This window comes from Oncorhynchus tshawytscha, linkage group LG07 (genome assembly GCF_018296145.1).
Source record: "Oncorhynchus tshawytscha isolate Ot180627B linkage group LG07, Otsh_v2.0, whole genome shotgun sequence".
Classification (NCBI taxonomy): domain Eukaryota; kingdom Metazoa; phylum Chordata; class Actinopteri; order Salmoniformes; family Salmonidae; genus Oncorhynchus; species Oncorhynchus tshawytscha.
In genome coordinates, this window is record NC_056435.1 from 54,430,623 (window position 1) to 54,451,719 (window position 21,097).

At 42.5% G+C, this 21,097-nt stretch overlaps 1 protein-coding gene across 2 annotated transcripts; it reads left to right on the forward strand.

The window, feature by feature from the left end:
- Positions 1-5,808: 5,808 nt before the first annotated feature.
- LOC112254843 (prolargin) lies at positions 5,809-16,853 on the forward strand. Of its 2 annotated transcripts, none has more exons than XM_042324625.1 (7): positions 5,809-5,959; positions 12,563-12,995; positions 14,404-14,589; positions 14,782-14,939; positions 15,138-15,334; positions 15,530-15,608; positions 16,115-16,853. In XM_042324625.1, exons 2-7 carry the CDS (start codon positions 12,567-12,569, stop codon positions 16,203-16,205), a joined length of 1,140 nt encoding a protein of 379 aa, XP_042180559.1. In that variant the 5' UTR covers positions 5,809-5,959; positions 12,563-12,566; the 3' UTR covers positions 16,206-16,853. The 2 variants fall into 2 exon arrangements, with proteins under 2 accessions (XP_042180559.1, XP_042180560.1); XM_042324626.1 differs by having other exon boundaries at positions 5,823-5,872.
- The last annotated feature ends 4,244 nt before the right edge of the window (positions 16,854-21,097 follow it).

The following is a 21,097-nucleotide window of genomic DNA, read 5'->3' on the forward strand; positions in this document are numbered from 1 at the left end:
ACTGGGGTTTGTAGATGAGATATGGGAGTAGGGTGCAGTAACACTGGGGTTTATAGTTGAGATATGGGAGTAGGCTGCAGTAACACTGGGGTTTATAGATGAGATATGGGAGTAGGGTGCAGTAACACTGGGGTTTCTAGATGAGATATGGGTGTAGGGTGCAGTAACACTGGGGTTTATAGATGAGATATGGGTGTAGGGTGCAGTAACACTGGGGTTTATAGATGAGATATGGGAGTAGGGTGCAGTAACACTGGGGTTTAGAATGATGAGAGGAGATATGGGTGTAGAGTGCATTGACACTGGGGATTATAGATGAGATATGGGAGTAGGGTGCAGGAACACTGGGGTTTATATGATGAGAGGAGATATGGGTGTAGGGTGCATTGACACTGGGGATTATATTTGAGAAATGGGAGTAGGGTGCAGTAACACTGGGGTTTATAGATGAGATATGGGTTTCGGGTATAGTAACACTGGGGTTTGTAGATGAGATATGGGAGTAGGGTGCATTAACACTGGGGTTTATAGATGAGATATGGGAGTAGGGTGCAGTAACACTGGGGTTTATAGATGAGATATGGGAGTAGGGTGCAGTAACACTGGGGTTTATAGATGAGATATGGTGTAGGGTGCAGTAACACTGGGGTTTGTAGATGAGATATGGGTGTCGGGTGCAGTAACACTGGGGTTTATAGATGAGATATGGGAGTAGGGTGCAGTAACACTGGGGTTTATAGATGAGATATGGGAGTAGGGTGCAGTAACACTGGGGTTTCTAGATGAGATATGGGTGTAGGGTGCAGTAACACTGGGGTTTCTAGATGAGATATGGGTGTAGGGTGCAGTAATACTGGGGTTTATAGATGAGATATGGGAGTAGGGTGAAGTAACACAGGGGTTTATATGATGAGAGGAGATATGGGTGTAGGGTGCATTGACACTGGGGTTTATAGATGAGATATGGGAGTAGGGTGCAGTGCAGTAACACTGGGGTTTATAGATGAGATATGGGAGTAGGGTGCAGTAACACTGGGGTTTATAGATGAGATATGGGTGTAGGGTGCAGTAACACTGGGGTTTATAGATGAGATATGGGTGTAGGGTATTGTAACACTGGGGTTTGTAGATGAGATATGGGAGTAGGGTGCATTGACACTGGGGTTTATAGATGAGATATGGGAGTAGGGTGAAGTAACACTGTGGTTTATAGATGAGATATGGGTGTAGGGTATTGTAACACTGGGGTTTGTAGATGAGATATGGGAGTAGGGTGCAGTAACACTGAGGTTTATAGATGAGATATGGGAGTAGGCTGCAGTAACACTGGGGTTTATAGATGAGATATGGGAGTAGGGTGCAGTAACACTGGGGTTTCTAGATGAGATATGGGAGTAGGGTGCAGTAACACTGGGGTTTCTAGATGAGATATGGGAGTAGGGTGCAGTAACACTGGGGTTTATAGATGAGATATGGGAGTAGGCTGCAGTAACACAGGGGTTTATAGATGAGATATGGGAGTAGGGTGCAGTAACACTGGGGTTTCTAGATGAGATATGGGTATAGGGTGCAGTAACACTGGGGTTTATAGATGAGATATGGGTGTAGGGTGCAGTAACACTGGGGTTTATAGATGAGATATGGGTGTAGGGTGCAGTAACACTGGGGTTTATAGATGAGATATGGGTGTAGGGTGCAGTGCAGTAACACTGGGGTTTATAGATGAGATATGGGTGTAGGGTGCAGTAACAGTCAGGGTTATGGAGGGTTGAAAGAAAGGAGAGAGGGAGTGAGTGAGTGAGTGAGTGAGTGAGTGAGTGAGTGAGTGAGTGAGTGGTGGTGAGTGAGTGAGTGAGTGAGTGAGTGAGTGAGAGAAGGGGAGAACCTGAGGGATAAGAGTGAGTGAGTGAGTGAGTGAGTGGTGGTGAGTGAGTGGTGGAGTGAGTGGTGAGTGGTGAGTGAGTGAGTGAGTGAGTGAGTGAGTGAGTGAGTGAGTGAGTGAGTGAGTGAGTGAGTGAGTGAGTGAGTGAGTGAGTGAGAGAGTGAGAGAGGGGGAGAACCTGAGGGATAAGAGAGAGTGAGGGAGAAAAGGGCTGAGGGAAAAAGTTCTCCACATGTGTTCTCCTCATTACCCCGAGCTGCATGCTGCTCATTCTGCAGGAATGTGCTGCTAACGTGTCTGTAACCTCCACCTTCACACACACACACACACACACACACACACACACACACACACACACACACACACACACACACACACACACACACACACACACACACACACACACACACACACACACAACACTTAATAAGACTCCCCATTGCTCTAACCACACAGCTGCTCTGTGCGATACAGCACATCACATAATACAAACCTCAAAGGAATAGTTCACAGAAATTACATAATTACATATTGGTTTTCTTAGCCTGTAAGCAGTCTATGGACAAGATATGAGAGCAAACCATGCTATGGTTTAGTTTCCCGGGCACTGTTTCCAAATGCTAACAAATCCCATTGAAGTCATGAGACCAATGTAATAATTTTCTAACATCTTGTCCAAGTCAAGACCGGGGTACTTATTGTTGGAGCCAAAGCACAGATAGAGAATCTGGCATTTTAATTTACGGGCAATAAAATTAAAACACCAGGTAAAAAACCTAGTCATTATTTTAGATTCTGAACTCAGTTTCGAGTCACACATTAGGAACATGAACAAAATAGCTTTTCACCACCTGAGGAACATTGACAAGGTGCGGCCGTTTCTCTCTCAGGCTGATGCAGAGAGACTCATCCATGCTTTTATTACAAGCAGGCTTGACTACTGTAATGCTGCAGCACGGATACTGACCAAGACCAGTTGGGGAGCATACATTTAATCGGTTTTAAGGTCTCTGCACTGGCTGCCTGTGAGTTTTACAATTCATTTTAAGATTATTCTGTTTGTTTTTAAATCAATCCATGATTGTGCACCCCAATACATGTCAGACATGCTTTTAAGTTATGTACCCAGTAGGTCCCTCAGGTCCTCTGGCACTGGCCGTTTAACTATCCCAAAGTCTAGGACCAAGAGGCTGAATGGGAGAGTGCTTTTTTGGTGGTAAGAGTTCTATTTTAAGTTATGATTGACACTTGCTCCAGCCACATACAGAAGCACACATGGGGCACGTGCACACACACACACACACACACACACACACACACACACACACACACACACACACACACACACACACACACACACACACACACACACACACACACACACACACACACACACACACACACACACACACACACACACACACACACACACACACACACACACACACACACACACATAAAAAGTACTAAATTGTCATACTTGAGTAAAAGTAAAGATACCTTAATAGAAAAAGTGAAGTAAAAGTCTAAAAGTTTCTGGTTTTGAATGTGCTTAAAGTGCAGTGGTGGAGAAATGATTCAGTTGTCATACTAAAAGTACAAAGTACAAGTAAATGCAATACATCAAATTCCTTATATTAAGCAAACCAGATGGCACTATTCTTGTACTTTTATTTATTTACGGACAGCCAGGGGCACACTTCAACACTCAGAAATAATTTACAAATGCGGTATTTGTGTTTAGTGAGTACACCATATCAGAGCGGGTAGGGATGACATTGTGTTATATTGATAGGTGCATGAATTGGACCATATTGCATCATGGTCACCTAATCTTCCATTTGGCTCATTCATCCCTCCTCCTCTCCCCTGTAACCATTTCCCAGGTCTTAATTTACAGTTGAAGTCAGAAGTTTACATACACTTAGGTTGGAGTCATTAAAACTAGTTTTTCAACCACACCACAAATTTCTTGTGAACACACTATAGTTTTGGCAATAGTTTTGGCATCTACTTTGTGCATGACACAAGTAATATTCCCAACAATTGTTTACAGAGAGCTTATTTCACTTATAATTGTCACGACTTCTGCCGAATGTACCTTGGTGTGAAAAGTGCAAATCAATCCCAGAACAACAGCAAAGAACCTTGTGAAGATGCTGGAGGAAACAGGTACAAAAGTATCTATATCTACAGTAAAACGAGTCCTATATCGACATAACCTAAAAGTCTGCACAGCAAGGAAGAAGCCACTGCTCCAAAACCGCCATAAAAAAGCCAGACTACGTTTTGCAACTGCACATGGGGACAAATATCGTACTTTTTAGAGAAATGTCCTCTGGTCTGATGAAACAAAAATTGAACTGTTTGGCCATAATGACCATCGTTCTGTTTGGAGGACAAAGGGGTAGGTTTGCAAGCCGAAGAACACCATCCCAACCGTGAAGCACGGGGGTGGCAGCATCATGTTGTGGGGGTGCTTTGCTGCAGGAAGGACTGGTGCACTTCACAAAATAGATGGCATCATGAGCCAGGAAAATTACGTGGATATATTGAAGCAACATCTCAAGACATCAGTCAGGAAGTTAAAGCTTGGTCTCAAATGGGTCTTCCAAATGGACAATGACCCCAAGCATACTTCCAAAGTTGTGGCAAAATGGCTTGTGGACAACAAAGTCAAGGTATTGAAGTGGCCATCACAAAGCCCTGACCTCAATCCTATAGAACATTTGTGGGCAGAACTGAAAAAGTGTGTGCGAGCAAGGAGGCCTACAAACCTGACTCAGTTACACCAGCTCTGTGTCACGACTTCTGCCGAAGTTGGCTCCCCTGCCTGTTCGGGCGGTGCTCGGCGGTCGTCGTCATCGTCCTACTAGCCACTACCGATCCCTTTTTCGTTTGTCTGTTGGTTTTGTCTTATTAGTTTCACCTGTGTGTATTTTAGTTTAATTATTGTCCTTATATGTAGTAGGTTGTCCCGCCCTTGTTTTGTGCGGGATTGTTTTTGTTACTCTGTTGTATGGTGGTTTTCGTGTGGTTATTCTCTGGACTATTTTGGTCCTGTGTTTGGGCTGGTCAATTGTATGCGCCCTGTGTGTTGGCGTGACCGTTTTTGTGCGCCGGAGAATAAATTGACAATCTACTGAACCCTGCTCTCTGCACCTGATTCCACCCACCACTCCTAGTAAATCGTGACACTCTGTCAGGAGGAATGGGCCAAAATTCACCCAACTTATTGTGGGAAGCTTGTGGAAGGCTACTTGAAACGTTTGACCCAAGTTAAACAATTGAAAGGCAATGCTACCAAATACTAATTGAGTGTATGTAACTTCTGACCCACTGGGAATGTGATGAAAGAAATAAAAGCTGAAATAAATAATTCTCTCTACTATTATTCTGACATTTCACATTCTTAAAGTGGTGATCCTAACTGACCTAAAAGTTGGAATGTATACTAGGATTAAATGTCAGGAATTGTGAAAAACGGAGTTTAAATGTGTTTGGCTAAGGTGTCTGTAAACTTCCGACTTCAACTGTAAATTAAAAACGACTTAACAGACACACACATGCACACGCACAGCGCATGGTGAGAAAACATCCTCCAGCACTGGAGATTGTAACAAACTAACTATCTAGTAACCCTAGCTCTAACCCTTTACCTAACTCTTATTCTAAACCTAACCTTGCTTATCAACAGATCATTTGTGGATAGTATGACCATCTGTAGAGCAACTACAGATGGAATATCCGGACTATCCAAGTAGTAAAGTGTGACCGAGATTAACTGTTGATCTCTGCTGTGGAGGGGCAGAGAGAGGGAGTGAGGGTGGGAGGGGAGGGGAGGGGAGGGGGGAGGTAGTGGGAGGGTGTGGGAGGGAGTGGAGGAGAGTGGGAAACACTATGACTTTCAGAGGGAAAAATAGCCAGGGAACCAACCCAATAGGAGGCTTGTCCACTAAGAAGGAGAGAGGGAGGGAGAGGAAGAGAGAGGTAAGGGTAAGAGAAGGGTAAGAGAGACAGAGAGCAGAGAGACAGAAAACTCTCAACTTGATAAAAGAGGGCAGGTACCATTGACAGGTAAGCCAATATTTGTTTCTTTCCTCCAGGGGGGATGCTATTAGATGTGACACGCTCGATAACAGCATGTAAACAGAGCAAGACCAGGAGAGAGTGTGTGTGTGACCAGGAGAGAGTGTGTGACAGTGTGTGAGGTGTATGTGGGACGAGGAATGTGTGTTTGTGTGTCCGTGTCTTGGCAGAGAGGCGGACGTGAACAGAACCTGACAGTGTGTGTTTCTATAGAGATGCTGAATGAGAGTGGTACTGTCCTCTCCTCCCAAAGCGAGTTGCTTCTGCTAAAGTTCTCTCACAAAGCAGATTGTAGAACCCTGCTGCTCTGCGACATTCAGACAAATAGCGACACACCTATCCATTTCGTTCAGCTAAACATGCTGCTTTCTTGTTGCTAGTTGATGGAAGGGTAGTACTGGGTGACTGAACTGAATGACTGAACTGAAAGTGAAGTTATTTTTCACAGTCAGACTTAGGAAAACATTGCTTTGCGGTGTTTGGCTATATCACGCTACCCTCTACAGCTCTAAGCCTAAAATCAAATAGGGCTTGACAACTGTCCAGGTGTCTGTCAAGACGACTGTCTGTCTGCTAGGATTGGTAGGTCACAATAATATACAGATTTTTGTTGATCAATGTCTTTGAAAAGAGAGGAGAAGCTTTCTGAAATTTCCAGAATCATCTCAGGAATGTTCATTCCTTCATAATGGTCTGTGGTCTGGACTGGTTCTGTTGAATTGGACATCTGTGTTTTTACACAGCAATAAAACTGCCAATTGAATTTATTATTGACAAAAAATGTCCCTGCATGGGAAACATTGTTAAAACGGATCATTGTTGATCATACGACATTATCTGTTGTCTAACACGTGCTATAAAATATCTATATCATTCTGCCAAAACAAAGTTTCTTATTTGACATTTGGCGATATTTCCTTTAGAATGTGGGTCATCCATGAGTTTAGACAGCCAGGCTATATATCTGCCTGCCATCTCAACCAGGCTTAACAGTGCAGACAGTCCAATGATTTTCAAGTCGCCCTTACACTGCCTGGAAGTATTTTTGGGTCATTGTCCTCTTGAAAAACAAATGATAGTCCTACTAGGCGCAAACCAGATGGGATGGTGTATCGCTGCAGGGTGATTCACTTTGGGAACCACACATGTGGAGATCATCCATTCACATACTTTGCATCTCACAAAGACACGGCGGTTGGAAGCAAAAATCTAAAATTTGGACTCATCAGACCAAAGGACAGATTTCCACCGGTCTAATGTCCGTGTTTCTTTGCCCAAGCAAGTCTCGTTTTCTTATTGCTGTCCTTTAGTAGTGGTTTCTTTGCAGCAGTTCAACCATGAATTCCTGATTCATGCAATCTCCTCTGAACAGTTGATGTTGAGATGTGTCTGTTACTTGAACTCTGAAGCATTTATTTGGGCTGCAATCTGAGGTGCAGTTAATACCAATGTCTGGTAACTCAAATGAACTTATCCTCTGCAGCAGAGGTAACTCTGGGTCTTCCTTTCTTGTGGCAGTCCTCATGAGAACCAGTTTCATCATAGTTCTTGATGATTTTTGTGACTGCACTTGAAGAAACTTTAAAAGTTATTGAAGTTTTCCGGATTGACTGACCTTAAATGTCTTAAAGTAATTTCTCTTTGCTTATTTGAGCTGTTCTTTCCATAATATGGACTTGGTATTTTACCAAATAGGGCTGTCTTCTGTATAACCCCCTACCTTGTCACAATACAACCGATTGGCTCAAACGCATTAAGAAGGAAAGAAATTCCACAAATGTACTTTTAACAGGGCACAACTCTTAATTGAAATACATTCCAGGTGACTATCTCATGAAGCTGGTTGAGAGAATGCCAAGAGTGTTCAAAGCTGTCATCAAGGCAAAGGGTGGCTACTTTGAAGAATCTGAAATATAAAACATATTTTGATTTGTTTAACACTTTTCTGGTTATGATTCCATATGACCTCCATATGTGTTATTTTCATAGTTTTGATGTCTTCACTATTATTCTACAATGTAGAAAATAGTAAAAATAAAAAAACGTGGAATGAGAAGATGTGTCCAAACTTTTGACTGGTACTATATATATATATATATATATATATATATATATATATATATATATATATATATATATATATATATATATATATATATATATATATATATATATATATATATATATATATATATATATATATCGGGATGACTAACAACCCTAAGTCACAGACACATAGCTGTGACTATAGTATAGATGTGCAGAACTCTGTCATCTCTCTCTTGTGTCTACCAACAGCCCTAACTCTCTGTCCTGACGTCGTAACATCTGATTATAGCTGTTGGAGTTCTGGACTACTGAGAGAGGAAAAGTGAAATCACACTCTGGGCTGAGTGGCATTGCCAGGAACACGATTAGTTTAGGAGGAAGGGAAGTTCAGAACTGTTTATCCTGGCCTGGACAGACTCTGGCTAGGAGAATAGTTTTGCAATGACTCTCAGCTATTTATCAGACTCAACAGAAGGCTTCTCACAACAAATAAAGGACAGAAAAACACAGTCAATCCCACACTGTTGTAAGATGCTGATCCATAACACCTTGTCTTTTTGTGAGTAGTCACTTGTTGTATCCTGGGGACTCTGTCAATTACTAACTAATGACCAACAACTGGTTTGATGTGGTCTCCTGTATGCTAGGTTGTAAGATTGCCAGAGTGAGAGAGACCAAGGGAAAAGAGAGGAAGACAGAGAGAGACTCAGTGAGCAGACTCAGTGAGCATAGCCAGACTCAGTGAGCATAGCCTTGCTATTGAGAAAGGCCGCCGTAGGCAGACATGGCTCTCAAGAGAAGACAGGCTATGTGCTCACTGCCCACAAAATGAGGTGGAAACTGAGCTGCACTTCCTAACCTCCTGCCTAATGTATGACCATATTTTAGAGACATATATATTTTAGAGACATATTTCCCTCAGATTACACAGATCCACAAAGAATTCGAAAACAAATCCAATTTTGAAAAACTCCCATATCTACTGGGTGAAATTCCACAGTGTGCCATCACAGCAGCAAGATTTGTGACCTGTTGCCACGAGAAAAGGGCAACCAGTGAAGAACACACACCATTGTAAATACAACCCATATCTATGCTTATTTATTTTATCTTGTGTCCTTTACCATTTGTACATTGTTAAAACACTGTATATATATATATATATATATATATATATATATATGACATTTGTAATGTCTTTATTGTTTTGAAACTTCTGTATGTGTGATGTTTACTGTTAATTTTTATTGTTTATTTCACTTTATATATTCACTTTATATATTATCTACCTCACTTGCTTTGGCAATGTTAACAAATGTTTCCCATGCCAATAAAGCCCTTGAATTGAATTGAATTGAGAGAGATGGAGAGAGAGACTTAGGGTCCCCTGTTGGGCTGGGCGTCTCAGAACTCTAGCCCCTCTGACCCCCTCGTTAGGATCCACTCACATTGGACCAAGAGCTGTATTCTACCTGCATCTCAGAAGTTCGATTGCGTGATTGAAAGGCAATGTTCCCGCTTTAAGCTCCCTATTAAAACACCCTTCACCTCTCTCTCTGTCTCTCTCTCTCTCTCTCTCTCTCTCTCTCTCTGTCTCTCTCTCTCTCTCTCTCTCTCTCTCTCTCTCTCTCTCTCTCTCTCTCTCTCTCTCTCTCTCTCTCTCTCTCTCTCTGTCTCTCTCTCTCTCTCTGTCTCTCTCTCTCTCTCTCTCTCTCTCTGTCTCTCTCTCTCTCTCTCTCTCTCTCTCTCTCTGTCTCTCTCTGTCTCTCTGTCTCTCTCTCTCTGTCTCTCTCTCTCTCTGTCTCTCTCTCTCTCTCTCTCTCTCTCTCTCTCTCTCTCTCTCTCTCTCTGTCTCTCTCTCTCTCTCTGTCTCTCTCTGTCTCTCTCTCTCTCTCTCTCTCTCTGTCTCTCTCTCTCTCTCTCTCTCTGTCTCTGTCTCTCTCTCTCTCTCGCTCTCTCTCTCTCTGTTTCTCTCTGTCTCTCTCTCTCTCTCTCTCTCTCTCTCTGTCTCTGTCTCTCTCACTGTCTGTCTCTCTCTCTCTGTCTCTCTCGCTCTCTCTCTCTCTGTCTCTTTCTGTCTCTCTCTCTCTCTCTCTCTCTCTCTCTCTCTCTCTCTCTCTGTCTCTGTCTCTGTCTCTCTCTCTCTCTCTCTCTCTCTCTCTCTCTCTCTCTCTCTCTCTCTCTGTCTCTCTCTCTCTCTCTCTCTCTTATTTTTAACAGCTGTAAAGGAAAAACTAGTGCTTCACCCAGTCATTAATGAGAACCATGTCTGTGTGCTTCGCCTGCACAGGTCACTGCTCTCAACTCAGCCTTTATATAAGCAGATTACCAAACCCCTGCAGAAGGCTAGAGGAAAACATTTACTGTAGTGGCTGCTAGCAAGTAATCCACTTTAAACTGTGATCACTTTTAAGGTTTAATAACGCAATCATAACTCCCATTTAAACTGCATCATAAACTATTTAGAAACAAAGTCATGCCAAATAAAGTGGCATATATATTCTTTACCAAATGACACATTTCCCATAACCCTTTTGCCACAATCTCTTTTTCCTCCCTCCCGTTCTCGGTCTCTGTTTCTCTCTGTCTCTGTCTCTGGGTCTCTGTCTCTGTCTCTCTGTCTCTGGGTCTCTGTCTCTCTGTCTCTGGGTCTCTGTCTGTCTTTCTGTCTATATCTCTCTGTCTCTCTGTCTGTGTCTGGGTCTCTGTCTCTCTGTCTCTGGGTCTCTGTCTGTCTTTCTGTCTCTATCTCTCTGTCGCTCTGTCTTTGTCTTTGTCTCTGTCTCTCGGTCACTCTGTCTCTATCTCTCTGTCGCTCTGTCTTTGTCTCTCTGTCTCTGGGTCTCTGTCTCTCTGTCTCTGGGTCTCTGTCTGTCTTTCTGTCTCTATCTCTCTGTCGCTCTGTCTTTGTCTTTGTCTCTGTCTCTCGGTCACTCTGTCTCTGTCTCTCTGTCTCTGTCACTCTGTCTCTATCTCTCTGTCACTCTGTCTCTGTCTGTCAATTCAATTAATTTCAAAGTGTCTTTGTTGCCATGGGAAACGTGTTTACATTCCCAAAACAACAATGACAAAAACCAACAAAGGGAATTAAACAGCACAAAGACAGAAACAATCAGACATTAACAGTAAACATTACTACACAAGCAAAAAGTTTCAAGAGAGTACCATGTGAGGGGCGGGGGGTGTCACATATTTTGCTGCTGCGATTGATTTGTGTTCGAATTCTTTGTGGGTTTGTGTAATTTGAGGGAAATATGTGTCTCATATGGTCGTACATTTGACAGGGGGGTAGAAAGTGCAGCTTGGTTTTCAACTAAGTTTATGGACAGTGGTCACATATCTCGTCTTCTCTTGAGAGCCTGGTCTTCCTATGGCAGCCACTCTCAACAGCAAGGCAATGCTCACTGAGTCTGTACATAGTCAAGGCTTTCCTTCGTTTTGGGTCAGTCCCAGTGGTCAGGTATTCTGCCACTGTGTACTCTCTGTTTAGGGCAAGGTAGCATTCTAATTTGGTCAGGTTTTTTGGTTGATTCTTTCCAATCTGTCAAGTAGTTCTCTGTTAGTTTTTCATACTTTGGTTGGGGCTAATTTTATGTCTGTTAACAGAGCCACATAACCAGCTGGCTGAGGGGACTCTTCTCTAGGTTCATCTCTCTGTAGGTTAAGGCTTTGTGATGGAAGGTTTGGGCATCGCTTTCCTTCAGGTGGTTGTGGAATTTAACAGTTATTTTCTGGATTTGGATAATTAACGGGTATAGTCCTAATTCTGATCTGCATACGTTATTTGGGTTATGCATTGACGATATTTTTGCCGAATTCTGCATGCGGAGTCTCAATTGGGTGTTTTTCCCATTTTGTGAATTCTTGGTTGGTGAGTGGACCCCAGGGCTCACCACCATAGAAGGCAATTCCTCCACCACTTCTCTCTCCGTCCTAAGGCCACCAAGTGGGTTCTATAACTGAGTGGAGTATTTAAAGCCAGATCCTAATTGGGATGTCAAATTGTATGTTTCTTTTGATGGCATATAAGGCCCTTCTTGCCTTGTCTCTGTCTGTCTGTCTGTCTGTCTGTCTGTCTGTCTGTCTGTCTGTCTGTCTGTCTGTCTGTCTGTCTGTCTGTCTGTCTGTCTGTCTCTCTGTCTCTCTGTCTCTCTGTCTCTCTGTCTGTCGCTCTCTCTGTCTGTCTGTCTGTCTGTCTGTCTGTCTGTCTGTCTGTCTGTCTGTCTGTCTGTCTGTCTGTCTGTCTGTCTGTCTGTCTGTCTGTCTGTCTGTCTGTCTGTCTGTCTGTCTGTCTGTCTGTCTGTCTCTCTCTGTCTGTCTGTCTGTCTGTCTGTCTGTCTGTCTGTCTGTCTGTCTGTCTGTCTGTCTGTCTGTCTGTCTGTCTGTCTGTCTGTCTGTCTGTCTGTCTGTCTGTCTGTCTGTCTGTCTGTCTGTCTGTCTGTCTGTCTGTCTGTCTGTCTGTCTGTCTGTCTGTCTGTCTCTCTCTCAATTCAATTCAATCTCTCTATCTCTTTTTCCTCCACCCCTTCTCTCTCCATCCAGGACAATGAAGGCAGCTGTGGGACTCTACTCTGCCCTGGTGCTCTGTCTCCTGATGGGGGCAGTGTTCTCCCAGAGACCGAGACCTAAAAAACCTCCTAAGCCTCCTAAGGCCACCAAGCGGCCCTCTTTCAAGCCTAGCCTGCCCCCTGATGAACTGGAACCCCAGGAGCCCACAGACTTCCCCTCCCATCCTTGGCCCCCCTCCATGTTCCTTGACTGCCCCCGCGAGTGTTTCTGCCCCCCCTCCTTCCCCAACGCCCTCTATTGTGAGAACCGGAACCTCCGTACGGTCCCTGTGATCCCGTCGAGAGTCCACTACCTTTACCTGCAGAACAACTACATCTCTGTGGTAACAGCGGAACCCTTCAACAACGCCACAGAGCTGCGATGGGTTAACATGGCCAACAATCGCATAAGAAAAGTAGACAAGCAGGTGGGAGCTTTTTTCTATTTATTTATTTCATTTATTTATGTAGTCATGCATTCACTGATTTTCATAATTCCATCTTTCTTTCTTTTTTCTCGCTATTTGCCTCTGTCTCTCTTTCTCCCTCTCTCCCTCTCACTCTCTCTCTCTCTCTCTCTGTCAATTCAATTCAATTCAATTCAATTCAAGGGCTTTATTGGCATGGGAAACATGTGTTAACATTGCCAAAGCAAGTGAGGTAGACAACATACAAAGTGAATATATAAAGTGAAAAAACAACAAAAATTAACAGTAAACATTACACATACAGACGTTTCAAAACAGTAAAGACATTACAAATGTCATATTATATATATATACAGTGTTCTAACAATGTACAAATGGCTAAAGGACACAAGATAAAATAAATAAGCATAAATATGGGTTGTATTTACAATGGTGTTTGTTCTTCACTGGTTGCCCTTTTCTCGTGGCAACAGGTCACAAATCTTGCTGCTGTGATGGCACACTGTGGAATTTCACCCAGTAGATATGGGAGTTTTTCAAAATTGGATTTGTTTTCAAATTCTTTGTGGATCTGTGTAATCTGAGGGAAATATGTCTCTCTAATATGGTCATACATTGGGCAGGAGGTTAGGAAGTGCAGCTCAGTTTCCACCTCATTTTGTGGGCAGTGAGCACATAGCCTGTCTTCTCTTGAGAGCCATGTCTGCCTACGGCGGCCTTTCTCAATAGCAAGGCTATGCTCACTGAGTCTGTACATAGTCAAGGCTTTCCTTAATTTTGGGTCAGTCACAGTGGTCAGGTATTCTGCCGCTGTGTACTCTCTGTGTAGGGCCAAATAGCATTCTAGTTTGCTCTGTTTTTTTGTTAATTCTTTCCAATGTGTTAAGTAGTTATCTTTTTGTTTTCTCATAATTTGGTTGGGTCTAATTGTGCTGCTGTCCTGGGGCTCTGTAGTGTGTGTTTGTGTTTGTGAACAGAGCCCCAGGACCAGCTTGCTTAGGGGACTCTTCTCCAGGTTCATCTCTCTGTAGGTGATGGCTTTGTTATGGAAGGTTTGTGAATCGCTTCCTTTTAGGTGGTTGTAGAATTTAACAGCTCTTTTCTGGATTTTGATAATTAGTGGGTATCGGCCTAATTCTGCTCTGCATGCATTATTTGGTGTTCTACGTTGTACACAGAGGATATTTTTGCAGAATTATGTGTGCAGAGTCTCAATTTGGTGTTTGTCCCATTTTGTGAAGTCTTGGTTGGTGAGCGGACCCCAGACCTCACAACCATAAAGGGCAATGGGCTCTATGACTGATTCAAGTATTTTTAGCCAAATCCTAATTGGTATGTTGACATTTATGTTCCTTTTGATGGCATAGAATGCCCTTCTTGCCTCTCTCTCTGTCTCTCTGTGTCCCAGGTGTTTGAGAAGGTACCTGGTCTGTTGTTTCTCTACATGGAGAGGAACCAGCTGAAGGAGGTTCCTGATGACCTGCCAGCTGGGTTGGAGCAGCTCATTCTCAGCCACAACCAGATCTCCAAGATCCCCTCTGGAGCCTTCGGCAAGATGGAGCACCTTGCTCTGCTCGACCTGCACCACAACAAGGTACACACACATACAAATGCACAAACGTACACACGCATTTATGCATGCACACACACACACATACAAACACATGCACACAGGCATGTATGCACACGGACTCGCGCAAACACATGCTTGCATGCGCACATCAATGCACTCACTCTCACGCTCACTCAATGTTAATTCTCCCTGTGTATTCTCTGTTGTGTTTAGTTGAGTGACAGTGATGTGGGGAAGAACACTTTTAAAGACATGAAGAACCTGGTTCAGCTGAACTTGGCCCACAACATCCTGAAGAAGATGCCAGCTAACATCCCCAACGGCATCACACAACTATTCCTGGACAGGAACAACATCGAGGACATCCCTAAGTAATGACACATGCATGCACACACAATGCAGGTACGCACACGTACGCACACACACATTATCTATTGGCCGAAACATTGGTGTGAGATCCAGTAAAGCACACAAGAATGACAGTGTTCTGAACTCTCTATCCTCTAAGCACTTGGAAAATACTGCATCATCCCACTATTTACAGTAACCCACTTGTCTTCCCAATGCAGGGACTACTTCCAAGGCTTCTCCAACCTGGCATTTGTGAGACTCAACTTCAACCAGCTAAGTGATAAGGGAGTACCTAAGGCTGTGTTCAACGTTTCCACCCTGCTAGACCTTCACCTGGCCCACAACCAGCTCACCTCCGTCCCCCTGTTCAACCCCCAGCTGGAGCAACTGCACCTCAACCACAACAGCATTGAGAGTGAGTAGCCTAACATAAGGCCATAATAGGTCTGTAGCATGACCACAACACAACCACATCACAACTATAACAGCATTGAGAATGAGTAACATGCAATGGAGATGCAAACATTAGTAACATAACCACGACAGCATTGATTAACCCATGTGTGTGTGCATGTGTGTGTGTGTGTGTCCGTGCGTGTTCATATGTCAGGTATTAACGGGACCCAGCTTTGTCCATTCAGTCTGTCCTCTGAGAGTCTGACTGATGAGGCTCTGATGCCCAGACTCAGGTAATATAAATATTCATAACACAATAGGTACGATAAATGGATTGATTTATTGATTTGTGTCTTTGACTGATTGATAGTTTTTTGGATTGATTGATTGAAACGTTTGTTTGATTGATTGATAGTTTGTTTGATTGATTGATAGTTTGTTTGACTGATTGATAGTTTTTTGGATTGATTGATTGAAACGTTTGTTTGATTGATTGATCGTTTGTTTGATTGATTGATCGTTTGATTGATTGATTGATCGTTTTTTTGATTGTTTGATTGATTGTTTGATTGAAAGTTTGATTGATAGTTTGTTTGATTGATTGATAGATTGTTTGATTGATTGATTGATTGATTGATAGTTTGTTTGCTTGATTGTTTGTTTGATTGATATTTTGTTTGATTGATTGATAGTTTGTTTGATTGATTGATAGTTTGTTTGGTTGATTGATAGTTCGTTTGATTGATTGATTGATAGTTTGATTGATAGTTTGTATGATTGATTGATTGATACCCAACAGGTACCTGCGTCTGGATGGGAACCACCTGAGCCCTCCTGTCCCTCTGGATGTCATCATGTGTTTCAGACACCTCAAGTCTATTGTCATCTAGAGTCAGGCCTGGACATCACAACATCACACACACACACACAACCACACAGCACACACACAACCACACACATTAGTATTTTAGATGGGTGAAATGGTGCCAGATAACCTGAGTAAAATGATAACTGTACGGCTTTGACAACTTCAGGAATATTTCACAGCTGAAAGATTTTAAAACATTAAAATAAATATTTATAAAACTAGGTCTTTGGTGCATGGATGTATCTGCAGTTCCAGTAAGATAGGAGTTGTTTTGTCTGTAAGTTGTGTTTCTAATATTAAGGTAAATAAGTACCATAGAATAATGGAACAAGTGGCAGATGAAAAATAAAGGTACATTGACTGACATGCTACAAATATAGTGTAGTTACAATTAGGGTATGATTAGTCTTTGCACATAATGAATGTACTGTAACACTACATCTGGGGTAGGAAAGAAGCATGGTAATGGTTTACAGGGGCCAATACACAGATATGGCATTTGGTGAATGAAAAACAGGTTAAAAACGTGACTACCATGTAGTTTAAAATGTCCTTGGTGTATCTGTGTTTTTGAGGTACTTTCGATAAAAGTAATTGTATCCCTTTGTTTTGTATGAAGCAGTTCTGTACAAATAAAATAAATAAAATGTGCTCTTGGGCTAATCATGAATCCTTTCCTAGCCACATCATTCCTATCCTTCTGAGTGTGTTCACTGTCCCCCTCTGAAAGCACAGTCTAAACTACCTCCTCATGAACATTAACATATTATCACTGTCATCCTTGTTCCTGGCAACCCATTCTTGCTATATCGTCTGGAAAACCCAGAATATGACTGCTGCTGTTATAGGGAGGCAGGGAGAGAGCCAGCGAGAGAGCCAGCGAGAGAGCCAGCGAGAGAGCCAGCGAGAGATTCAGGGAGAGAGCCAGCGAGAGAGCCAGCGAGAGAGCCAGGGAGAGAGCCAGGGAGAGAGCATGTTGTGCTGCATGTTAGAGACAGACAATTTGCCATGTGAAGTGAATTATTATCTCCTTATCCGCCTGTCTGTCTGTCAAACCATACTGTATGTACAGAATATATAAACAGACACACACATGTATGTGCATACACGCACACACACAGGAGAATGAGTCAGTTTGTTGTCTTTTAGAAAAATATGTTTTGGAAGGGTTTTCTGGGTGAGGAACGACCAATTGGTGAATGTCCCTGTGGGTGGTGCTTTTTGCTACTCATCCATGGGCTTATCAACACTAAAGATAACAATTATATCATTAATATAACATTCATTTCTGAGAAACAATGACAACACTAGGTACTCTGTCTTGGAATTTGAAAGGCCTAAATTGTCCTATCAAATGTTACAACTGTATTGATATACTATAGCAACGCTCCAAAAAACACACCTGCTCCATAAGGACCTTGGCATCCTGTAATCCGAGCTGTCAAGTTATACATTTTAAATTTGTTCACAGTCTATTTAACAAGGAGGAAACATTTTACAATGAAATTGGACCCATCTCCAGGCTGTTCAGTGTCCCCTAAATGATGTGGTAGTGCCCTGCAGTTAAATGCTTCTGGGACAAAGTGAACCTTTTTTAGAAGTGCATGAACGTAAATATATTCAAACGCATTCTTTGGAAGCACCAAGGCTGTTCCTACAGCTGGCTGCCCGGCCAAACTGAAAAATCGGGAAGAAGGGCCTTGGTCAGGGTGGTGACCAAGAACCCGATGGTCACTCTAACAGAGCTCCAGATATTCTCTGTGGAGATGGGAGAACCTTCCAGAAGGACAATAATCTCTGCAGCACTCCACAAATCAGGCCTTTATGGTAGAGGAGCCAGACAGAAGCCACTCCTCAGTAAAAGGCACATGACAGCCCGCTTGGAGTTTGCCAAAAGTCACCTAAAGGACTCTCAAACCACGAGAAAAAAGATTCTCTGGTCAGATGAAACCAAGATTGAACTCTTTGGCCTGAATGCCAAGTGTCACGTCTGGAGGAAACCTGGCACCATACTTATGGTGAAGCATGGTGGTGGCAGCATCATGCTTCTGAATGTTTTTCAGCGGCAGGGACTGAGAGACTAGTCAGGATCGAGGGAAAGGTGAACGGAGCAAAGTACTGAGAGATCCTTGATGAAAACCTGCTCCAGAGGGCTCAGGACCTCAGACTGGGGTGAAGGTTCACCTTCCAACAGGACAACGACCCTAAGCACACAGCCAAGACAACGCAGGAGTGGCTTCGGGACAAGTCTCTGAATGTCCTACAGTGGCCAAGCCAGATCCCGGACTTGAACCCAATTTAACATCTCTAGAGGGACCTGAAAATAGCTGTGCAGCGACGCTCCCCATCCAACCTGACAGGAGAGAAGAATGGGAGAAACTCCCCAAATACAGGTGTGCAAAGCTTTAGCGTCATACCCAAGAAGACTCAAGGCTGTAATCTCTGCCAAAGGTTCTTCAATAATGTGCCGAGTAAAGGGTCTGAATACTTATGTAAATGTAATATTTCCATTGCTTTTTGTTTATAAATTAGCAAAAATGTCTAAAAAACGTTTTTGCTTTTTCATTATGGGGTATTGTGTGTAGGTTGAATTTTTTTGTATTTAATAGATTTTAGAATAAGTCTGTAACCAAACAAAATGTGTAAAAAGTCATGAGGTCTGAATACTTTCCGAAGGCACTGTAATTGTTAAGGACTGGGGAGTTTTTCCGGCTAAAAATAAGAGCTAAGCACAGGCAAAACGGATGGAGACATGGGATTGTGGGAATGAGATGGGAGTTGGGGCTGGAGTCTCACTTCTTTTTGTTTTTTTACCATTACATACTACACCTATTATTATTTTTTATCATAAGGATCAATACTTTGTATGTATGTAAAACATTTTTCTATGTTTTTTATTTTTGAGTGGAAGCTCACAGGTGAATATGAACTATTACCCCCCTCCCTCCTAAAATTACAACAAAAACTAAAATGATTGGTCCCAAAAAGAGAAGGACACATGTATGCAGTCATGAGAAGTTCAGTCTACATCTGAAAAACAAAGGAAGGAAGAATGAGACCTTGCTGAGGATGCACATGTGTCTCATATGTAGAAATATTTCACATTCATACCGCACTGTTCATTGTGCTGAAAAGGGTGTAGTTTCACAGGTCAAAATGACTGCAGAAAATGACCGCTTCTCCACAAGCTGTCTTGGCCATCCCTGCTTACCTGGATCCTTGCGATGAGTCATCTAAAAGGTGAAACTACAGCACAAGGAAAGGAGAAACAGATCATTTCCAAATGTAAACCTCCACCCACACCTATTCAGATAAACATAAAGTCACACCTATCCACGTACTGAGTGAATGAGATGACGTCCCTCAAGACTTAGGTCTAACCTCTCTCCTCATGACACGCCAGCGAAAATAAACTGATCATCCTTTGTTACTCGACAGTTGACGTAGATGCTTTCTTTCGTCTCTCTTGTTGTGCCATAGCTATGATCTTTTGCCAAGTTCCATATACTTCTATAAAATGCCAAAACATACCAGCTAATCCAGCATGAGTCCTGGAAATAACACGTTTTACAACAGTAACTGTAAGCGTCTCGTTCACTCCAGGAATCCTGTAAAGCTTGGCCTTAGGGCTTAAATACCGTCAGCCCAACAGCCCAACCTTATTTGTGTCTTGAACTATGAGATCAGAGTCTGCTGCCAGGAAGTGGTTTAGTGAGGAAGACTCTTTTAGGGACACATTACGGTAAACCTATTCCTGGACTAAAATGCACTTTCAATGGAGTAAATGAATGAAAGTGTTGTAAACCTTCATGTTCATGTCACAGTGACACTGTCAAATAAAGTAGAACCAAAGTGCATTAGAGTCCAGGAGTAGTCTTAATTCACCTGGGTTCTGCAAAACTGGCCTAGAGAGTTCTAATCATAAGTTTTCAATCTCACCCAGCTGCAATGGGCTACAATACCCTGAGGGGCCTAACAGCTCATATTCAAGGGAACTGAAACTCACTCCCATAAACACAGTAATGCTGACCTCTTATGGTTAGAACATGTATTGCATCAACGAAAAAGGAAAGAAAAACAGCACACCCTCAAAGTGAGGTGCTGACTAATTGAAGACGAACTATGCAATTAAAAAATAAAGTTTCACATTCATTTTGGTAACACTTTACTTGACACCCAGCATCATAACACGTTATGACACAGTCATAACCATGTCATAAGATGTCGCAACAGCTGATATGACTTGTCATAAACTGTCATAATATGGTCTTAACATTGTCATGACACATATATTTACACCTGTTGTGACATATACTGCATTATGTTATGGCTGGTTATGACACCTACATAAGAGTGACAAAACATGCCCTTATGTCAGTAGTCAGTCAAAATGAGGATGTCTTGTCCTGCTCCTGAAATCTGCTCCTGAATTCATCCCAGTCATCAGCAACAGAGCATTGAGGTAGGTGCATGTCTGACATCAATGCGTGCACAATTACAATGACAATTTAATATGGTCTATTTCAGGAAATGTTAGATAACATAAACATACTGTTGATAAGTAGTTTATGGTGTCATGGAATGTTTTGCCTTGTGTGGTACGTGTTGTGGGTTTTGACAAGCTTATGTACACTACCTTTCAAAAGTTTGGGGTCACTTAGAAATGTCCTTGTTTTTGAAAGAATTTTCACATTTTCTTGTCCATAAAAATAACATCAAATTGATCAGAAATACAGTGTAAACATTGTTAATGTTGGAAATTACTATTGTAGCTGGAAACTGAAGAATTTTTATGGAATATCTACATAGGCGTACAGAGGCCCATTATCAGCAACCATCACTCCTGTGTTCCAATGGCACATTGTGTTAGCTAATCCAAGTTGATCATTTTAAAAGGCTAATTGATCATTAGAA